The sequence below is a fragment of the Punica granatum genome, chromosome 8 (assembly GCF_007655135.1).
Source record: "Punica granatum isolate Tunisia-2019 chromosome 8, ASM765513v2, whole genome shotgun sequence".
NCBI lineage: Eukaryota > Viridiplantae > Streptophyta > Magnoliopsida > Myrtales > Lythraceae > Punica > Punica granatum.
This window is the reverse complement of record NC_045134.1, coordinates 21,159,994-21,169,345: the sequence shown is the minus strand read 5'-3', so window position 1 is coordinate 21,169,345 and position 9,352 is coordinate 21,159,994. Positions and strand designations below refer to the sequence as shown.

At 36.1% G+C, this 9,352-nt stretch overlaps 1 protein-coding gene across 2 annotated transcripts; it reads left to right on the top strand.

Annotated features, from left to right (window-relative positions):
• Positions 1–4,318: 4,318 nt before the first annotated feature.
• On the top strand, positions 4,319–8,073 carry LOC116187466 (S-type anion channel SLAH4-like). Of its 2 annotated transcripts, XM_031516166.1 has the most exons (3): positions 4,319–4,712; positions 4,815–5,395; positions 7,606–8,073. In XM_031516166.1, the coding sequence occupies exons 1-3, from the start codon at positions 4,463–4,465 to the stop codon at positions 7,876–7,878; spliced, it is 1,104 nt and encodes a 367-aa protein (XP_031372026.1). In that variant the 5' UTR covers positions 4,319–4,462; the 3' UTR covers positions 7,879–8,073. The 2 variants fall into 2 exon arrangements, with proteins under 2 accessions (XP_031372026.1, XP_031372024.1); XM_031516164.1 differs by having other exon boundaries at positions 4,319–5,395.
• The last annotated feature ends 1,279 nt before the right edge of the window (positions 8,074–9,352 follow it).

The window sequence follows — 9,352 nt, the reverse complement described above, 5'->3', positions numbered from 1 at the left end:
AATTCGTTAGTATTGAAAAATGTCTCTTTGTACAAAAGTACAATCATCGATTGATTTGAAAACATTGCTTGCCTAATTTCTCCTATTTTTGCATAAAAATTCTTTTGTTTTCTCTCTGATTTTCTCTCAATAGTCGAATTTTGATTTTCTTTTTCTCTCTCATTTTTCTCGACCTCTCTCTGATTTTCACTCGTTTTCCTATGTTCACTCTCTTTCTTTTGATCACTCTCTTTTTGCAATCTCACTTGATCCTCATATACTTGCTGCGGAGTCAATGGTACAAGAGTAATTGATCGTTGATTAAGTACAAAGGAGTATTTGTTCGTAAAGCCATCATGCTTCATACGCCTATCAAATTGCCATGGACGTCCTAGCAACAAATGTCCTGCTTGCATCGGTACTACATCACACAGCACTTAATCTTCGTATTTATTTATTCGAAATGCAACTAACACCTGCTTGTCCACCCTTATCTCACCACTATCATTTAACCATAGCAATTTGTATGGCTTGGGGTGCTTCAGCATGGGTAGTCCCAATTTTTCCACCATTGTTATGCTTGCGACATTAGTACAACTACCACCATCAATAATCACACTACATACCTTGTCTTTGATGTAGCACCTAGTGTGAAAGATGTTCTCCCGCTGTATTTCTTCAACTCCTTTTATTTGCAAGCTCAATGCTCTCCTTGCCACCAATGTTAATGCATCTGGAGCTAAATATTCCTCCTCGGGAACGTCCTCCAATGGAGGCATGTCATCGGGATCACTCTTTCTTTGGAACGATGAGAATTTCATCTTAATACTACCCAAGTAATTGTCTTTCCGATTCCTATCTTCTCTAAATCGCCCTCCATGTTTCCTATTACTAATAACTGAATCTCGATCATCTTCATCAAAACCAGCCCCATAAATCTCTTCATCTTCAACCCTCACTTCCCACGGTTGAACTCTTTCCCTCCTACGTGCATTAGGAGCGTTTCGTGGCTGCTCCACACCTTTATTCTCCATTAGATCTATCCGTTCATGAACCTGCTCAAACTCCAACCTCATCACACGCCTCATCTCACTCATCATGGCCTCTATAAGTATTTTTGAATCAGTCAATTCCGTAGCACCTTTGGGAATACTCTTAGAACTGTTGTGAGACATGATTGCTGCAAAATAAAGTTAGAAAGAAAGGACCTCACAATTCTCTCCCTTACGTGTTTAAACTCAAGAATGTGAATCACTCGACACTCGTGTTTTCACTCAAACAAACGTGGCTTTTAACCCTCTAATGTTCTCACCACTCCTGCATTTTTCCACTTAATAATTCTCTTTCAGATTTCTTTAAACTAAACGAACAATTCTCCAAAATTTCCAGCAGCAATTCACCAAGAACTTACTAAGGAAAATTAATGGTCGAAGGAAATTTAAGGAAGAAAGGAAACAAGAGAGAAGGTAACTACTATGAAGGATTAAATGAACCAGAATGATATATGAATTATGGGATCAGAATCAATGCAAATTACAAAGAACGAGAAATAACAACTTTAGAATGGTCTGATGTAAAGAATTTGGATCAAATTGACAATGATGTCTTATTTCTTTTCTTTCGATCCTTTTTTTTCAGCTCTGTATTTTTTTTGGCCGATTTTTTTTCAGCTCTTTTTTTTTTCAGCTCTGTATTTTTTTTGGCCAATTTTTTTTTCAGCTCTTTTTTTTTCTTGCTGCTAACAATCCACAAAGAACAAACTCGATGAAGCGAAACTCAGCAAATTGAAACAAAAAAGGATAGGATAAACCCGATTTGGAGCCCGATGCTCTGATACCAAATGATGCGATTCCCGCCAAGAATGACGAGACCTGACAACTAAAGGAACCCAAGATCGTTCCACTATCAGATTTGATTGACGAACCCTCAACCCGTTGTTTACAACATAAACAAAAACCTTGGTATAACTGACCTCAACCCGTTGTTTAATGCGAAACAAAAACCTCGGTATATAGGAAGACGCCACAAACGGTGATGGAAAGCCGTTTGATAAGTCGATGAAGACGCCACAAACGGTGGTGGAAAGTCGTTTGATAAGTCGATGATGAACGCCACGGAAACTTCCGATAAGTTCGAATTAGTTCTTCAAGAACCAAAGAGAATACTCTCATAATTTTCTGAATGTTCATTCTTATTAAAAATTGACTAAGATGAATTTATATAGACATATACTAATCATAATCTGGCCATATCTCCTCTAAAGATAAGGAAAATAAAACCTAAAATATCAATAGAGATATGACATAATCTATAAAGATATGAAATCTAAATATCCCTAGAATATCTCAATGAGATTTAAACTTTAAACAAATCTGATGATATCTTCTCTTGATCATCAAATATTCTAGAAGCTTCCTTAAACACTTGTTGAATTTAGTCTTATTCGGAATCTTCTATAACTTGAATAATGTTGATGGATCTTTGTGGATCACGTGATTCATGTCCAATGGGCCTCCACGAATTTGCTTGAGCCTAAACCTCTTGAATCAGGCCGTTGAGTTCATCTTTAAACTTCTTTGCTCGTGCTCGCGTAATCGGTCCAATTGGAACTTGAACTGGATCCCTTGAAGTCGTGCTACGATTTGCATCAGATACTGTTCTCCCTTGTATGGTGCCAAATATCCTAGAATACTGAGAAATCCTACATCGATTTTGAGAAACCCATAGAACCGGCTAGTTTTTAGGTGAACCATTGAACCCAAACAAACCGGACCAGTTCTATGGTTTTTCTTTTTTAGAAAAAATGAAATGAGCGGATGGTGACTTGATCACGCATCCCTCAACTGCAATCCTAATGCCATAAAACATTTATGCTAAACTTGATCCTTATTTGTTGTTGTTCATATTTTAACTTTTGTAGGGAGATATACAATTGACCAACCACTTACGGAGGAGAGAAAGGGACTTGGTGAACTTTTTTTATTAGATAAGAATATTTTTATTGTGTATTTTTTATTCATCGTATTTTTTAATAATTATGTATCATTTAATTTTTAATTAAACGTGCAGTCCTGACATATCGAATCCCCGGTTGGACCCGTAAATCCGTAAAATTCATACCTTGGCCGGTTCAGTGTCCGGTCCGATTTTAATAACACGGATTATTACCCTTATTAAAACATGTTTTGTACCACCGCGTAAAGGTAATTAGGTTTTCTTCATATGCAAATAATTTGTTTGGCTATTCTAAATGTCCATTAATATTCGTGATTAATTATCTTTCTTTTTATATCCTTAATATTCATGAGAAAAGTTGATTCATTTATTTGAGATAACACACAAATATAAAAATTAACTTTTTCGAATACATATTTGAAATAAAATGGTATTATTCATCATTTTTAAATTTGAAAATACTTATTTAATATTACAAATATAGTTTACTAAAAGTAAACTATATAATCTATGTTGAATAGTAAGCCAGAAACATTTGTTGTGTTATTAGTGATTGAATATATAAGTTAGCCGCAAAAACTAAATTTTTACCTACATATTACCATGTAAAATTGGTACTCTCATTTAGAAGAAGAGGTTTTGTGCCACACGAATAGATAATTACGCTCCGTTTGGTTTCGGAGTCGCGGTTTAAAATTTTAACTTTAACTTTAATTTTAACTCAATACACTATAGAACAAAACATATTTTTTCAAAGTCAAACTGGTGAGCCTCATATATTATTCAATATACAATCTCATACACTACCCAATACACTACACAACAAAACTGATGGGGTCCACAGGTCCTACATTTTTTTTTCTTTTTCGACAATTAAAATCAAAGTTACAAATTCAAAACTTTAACTCTGAAATCAAACGCACTGTAAATGTTGCAAGATTATAGTAGTATATTTTTGAAATATATATATATATATATATATTTAAAAGAGAAGGAGATCGAAAAATCACGTGTTCTTGGAAATTCTCAGTTTTCTCTCTCAAATTCAAAGCACGTACCCTTGAAGTCGTGCTACGTTTTTCCACATATATCTTTGTGTTCTTTCTTTACTCTTATTGGTCTAAATTCCTCGAATCGATACGTTTTCCCAACAAGTTATTTTTATTTTTTTCAAATTCTATTTTTAATGCTTTTTACCTTTTTACCCTTATTTTTTTCTTTCTCTTCCAAGTCAATCCATTCAATAAGCATATTGAAAGAAATAGCATAGTTGAAACACAATACGTGCGGGTTAGTATGTTATGCACGGCTAAAGTTTCAAATATATATATATATATATTAAGATAAATAACTTATAAAAAATATATATACACATTTACATTACTTACATAACCGAATCAAATTAAATGAAAAAACGAACATCGCTATTTGTCTCATCCGGGCTCTTCCCTATCTATGTATGCGAACCTGGTAATATGCTAAGCTATAACAAATAACGCCATAGGACAAAACTTTTGAGATATCTTCCATGGAATCTCTGCAAATCCCACATCAACCTCCCATGGCCATGAGACAAGTACCAGTAGATGCTTCTCAACCGGCTTCTAGGGTTCAACCGCACCACCACCGCAACCGTGCAAACCATCAGCAAACCGCTAGCCCGATAAGGCAATTCAAGCCTTCCATCCTGACAAGACTCCACGCCGGCTACTTTCGTATCAGCCTCTCCCTCGCAAGCCAGGCTTTGCTCCTGAAGATGCTCACCCAACCCGCAGCCGGTAATTCATCCTCAAACCCTCCACCTCTTGGTCACTTTCTCCGCTCGGATGGGCCCTTCCGTTCCATCTCCTTGCTCTTTTTCTGGCTTCTTGCTCTGGTAGCACAGGTGCTGCTCTCGGCTCTCTACGCTCTCCGATGCTGCTTCCACTTCCAACTGGTCAGGGCCGAGTTCTTCCACCATGTTGGTGTCAACTACCTCTTCGCCCCGTGGATCTCATGGCTTGTGCTTCTCCTGTCCTCCCCAACCGCCATATCAGAGATTAAAGCACCATACCTGGCACTATGGTGGGCCTTTGCCATCCCGGTGGTCTTGCTCGACGTGAAGATCTATGGCCAGTGGTTCACCACCGAGAAGCGGTTCTTGTCGATGGTGGCAAACCCCACCAGCCTGATCTCGGTGATCGGGAACCTGGTGGGCTCCAGGGCAGCCTCTAGAGTGGGATGGAAGGAGAGTGCAGTTTGCCTGTTCTCTCTCGGGATGGCACATTACCTGGTGCTCTTCGTCACACTCTACCAGCGGCTGTCCGGGGGAGACCGACTCCCCGCAATGCTGCGGCCCGTGTTCTTCCTCTTCTTTGCCGCACCGAGCATGGCGAGCCTTGCCTGGAACTCCATCTCGGGCACTTTCGATACTGGGTCGAAGATGCTTTTCTTCCTCTCCCTATTCCTCTTCGCATCTCTGGTAAGTATGACTTCCTTCTAATGCGTCCCGTGTTAGAATTAATTAAAGTCAATCACGACTCTGGTATAGAGGATAAATATAATGTAAAACGTACTATAATAATTCAAACCAACAGCAGCCCACCCCCCCCACCCACCAAAAAAAAAAAAAAAGGTACTATAGTTATAAACAAGTGGGGCATATGGAAAAATTAAAACCAATGTCTCCAATACTTAGTTCATTCATCAAATAATAATAATAATAATAATAGATTATAGAAGTTAATTTAATTAAGCATAGAAAAATCTGGCAATGTACTCCAGCTAGCCAGCTATACACACACACACATGTATATATATTATATCAAATCTAACGACAAGCCAGTCCAGTTCGTCTTTTCTTCTCGTTGAAAGGAACAGCTACACTCTTTTCTTGCTCGGAAAGGTCAAGGCCTTCTATTTTAATCGTTGTTTTTTGGAAGGCTAAAGCGAAATCTCGTCCCATTTATTGAATTTTTTAAATCCTGTATGAGCTTATGTCGCTATAAAAGTTATAACGTATGATAAACTCGTCTCAATTTACTAAGTTAGTGTCAATATCATCACGTTGCATCGATTTGATCTCGTGGTCCCTTAGAGCCTGGAGCAGAAATTCTTACGTACCTTTGCTGGTATGAAGGGGAAAAAAATGGTTTCAGAGGCTCATAATAATAATTTTGATACTTAGATTCCTTTTTTATGATTTATGTAATTTAGTATTACATATGAAATATGAGAACTATAAAGAAAGTATCGGGTAGATGTCACTTACTTATATATTAGTTATAACTCTCGTTCTAAATAAGGTGCAATATTATTAAATTTATATATTTCAATTACACCATAGTATATGGGCATAGAGAGGATAAAATAAGAAAAAATATAAGAGATACAAGAAGTCCTAATTATGAGAAAATATTATATGTAACCGTTTTAATATTATGAGAAAATATTATATGTAACTGTTTTAATTGCAATTCTGCAACAAGTGCTGCTGTACTGAACCGCTTTTGTTTATATGGTAAATAACTTTTTTTCGGTAATTAATATGGTAATTGCAATATATACTATCCTAATGAGTTACCGTGACCAAATAGTTGCTTAAAATCAATTATTATTTATACATTTTCATCAAATAATTTTGCCGCTAAAGTCTGCACGATTTAAATGACTGAGAGATGATATGTTATCTATGATAATTTAAAAATATGAATCTCAAATATATATCTCTTTTTATCTTTCCCTTTCCTTTTACCTTGATGATGCATGTAGACGTATATATTTTAATTTAGTTTCTTTCAATATAACTAAATTTTTTTTTATGTGAACTCTGGTATCCAAAAACTCAATTAAGTGTCGACTAATCCAGTTGAGCTGGGTCGGCCCATTAAGGGATAAAGTTATTCAAACGTGGATTTTCTACATTCACAAAGACTCGAACCCGAAACCTTGCTTAAGCGAAATAAGTATCGAACCGCTTGAATCAACTCATGTTGGTTAACTAATAAACATTTTATTTTACATATAATGTAAACTTTAAACTTTTTCTTTTTTTTTTCATAATACTGCGTTATCATTGAGAATCTTGATTAATTTTAATTATAGTTTCACCCTAATTATTTCTGTTACGTACGTCTTCTTTTTCTTTTTCTTTTTTTACTGTGGGCTCCCAAGTTTTTGTCAACTCCTACAGTTTACAAGAAAATGATTGCCCTTTCAAAGATTACCACATCCGACATGCATTACGATTCGTTGATTTTTTTTTTCTTTAATTTGTCTGAGGTTTCCGTTGAATGTGAAAAAGATGTTTTACGAACCAGTATGGGATTCGGCAATTTGAGGATGAAAAGGAAAACAAAAGAAATATTGCTTGTCATGCATTATAATATACGAATATGTTTCTGCTAGCTACCACCTATATATATATTAAACCAGACAGATAACGAAATAGATGTCTAGGTCCGGCAGTATCTGATTCCTAACCAAGTTAATGTTTGTCGTATATAGCATGACTCGAAAATGCGTTAGAATGACTCCTATATTATATATCAGAAAAAGAGTTCAATGTGACGACACATATATTTTAAGAATTACAATCAATTCTTATTAATGAAATTCCCTTACGTATATTATTTCCTCTTCTTTTAGTTATCTTTGTTTTTTCTTTTCTCATTTGTTGTGGTGTCTTAACAGGCTTGCAGGCCAGCACTATTCAAGAAATCAATGAGGAAGTTCAATGTGGCATGGTGGGCGTACTCGTTCCCCCTCACCTTTCTTGCCCTGGCCTCGGCCGAGTACGCGCAGGAGGTTAAAGGAACCATGGCGTCCGTGCTGATGCTTGTGCTGTCGGCCCTGTCCTTCCTCGTCTTCCTCGGGTTGATGCTTCTCACCGTCCTCAATACACATAGGATTCTTCGGGAAGATGATCCAATTCTACGCTTCGATAAAGATAGATCTAGGAATTAATAACTTAGAAAGAGAGGGCATCATATATACATATATACATATATATAGTATGGTGTATGGATTATATATATAGCTAATGAGTCGTCAATGACGTAAGTATGTTCTCGCAGTTTCTAGATGTTTCTTCTATCTATTTTAATAAAATACAGGGCAATGTATATTGCCTTGGCCAATGGCTAGTAAGCAGATACGAAATTCAACACTTAATATCATCTAGCTAAGTGGTGAATATTAATATCATCTGCAAGTATTACACAAATTTTTTGGCTGTATTGCTCATGATTTTCTAGCTTAAAGTAGGGTCTATTTTAATCATTTAACAAATCGGTCCAGCGGGTGTAGGAACCCTCGCTTGGTAATTTGAAGTTTTTTCATATTTGATTCTCGAGTGGTGAAATTACCTATACTTCATATTAAAATTTTTTATTTCCTCATACTATACTTATCGATTTCCCTTGTAATCAGGAGAAAAAAAAATCCACCCAAGCTGGGCTAGCGCGTTCAAAATAAAATATTTCGCATTCTTTTTAGGTGAACAAGGGGTCTGAGGCCAAATTAAGCTAAATTACACAATAAAGAGCAAGCAAGCCCCAATAGTATCTCCTGCTAGAAGGTCATGAATGCCTTCAAGTGGTGAATCCCTCGATGCAGCTCCAACGACTTCCGGACAAGCCAATCTGTACAAGGATTGTCCTCTCAATTGCAGTTTATTTAGGCGCTTCTGATCTGGCCATTATGGTACATGATATACCACACCATGCTCTTATAAAATGTCACACGACATAGACAAATCTAATATTCCCAAAACTATGAGTATCCACTCAATCAATATTGTTTATAGGACCGATATAGCAACTGGATCTTGCTAAGGATCGGCAATTGAGAATAAAGGAGAATATAGAAGAGAATTGAGTGAGGCCTATATGATTTAGTGTAATGATACAAATTATGAATCATAATAAAAAAATTTTATATACAATACTTATCATTTAAACTTCCTATCAGTAACAGAATCTTGAAAGTACCAAAAGGGGCAAACTTACTTTCTAGGATGCCTTGGACATATTACGGGCAACAAAAAAAAACTGAAAAAAAAAAGAAAAGAAAAGAAAGGCCTTGGAGACATTGGGGAAAATGTACTCCACCAATTTTGCAACTTGATTTTGAGAGAAAAAGATGTTCGCAAGTTGAGTTGAGATTTGTAGGAAAGTCGTAGGTAAAAGAAGTCATAATCAAATGCTTCAGCAAAATGACAATAATCTCCATTTCTTGGTGACTTCATTGCCATTATTTGTTTATTCATTAATTATATTTAAGATGAGACGGAGTATTCATTACGTGCTCGCCTAAATAAATTCGAAAACTTTTAAGTTGCTTTTCAGCATGGTTCAATTACCCTAATTGACTTTTACAGTTGGTTGATTATTTCAATACCTCAAAAGCGTTCAAAGGAATTATGCATGAGCTAAGATGC

Excerpts from the sequence above, each read along its gene's own strand:
- LOC116187466 (XM_031516164.1), top strand. The coding sequence starts at position 4,463 with ATGGAATCTCTGCAAATCCCACATCAACCTCCCATGGCCATGAGACAA. Across the intron at positions 5,396-7,605 it reads TATTCCTCTTCGCATCTCTG|GCTTGCAGGCCAGCACTATT; the intron begins GTAAGTATGACT and ends GTGTCTTAACAG.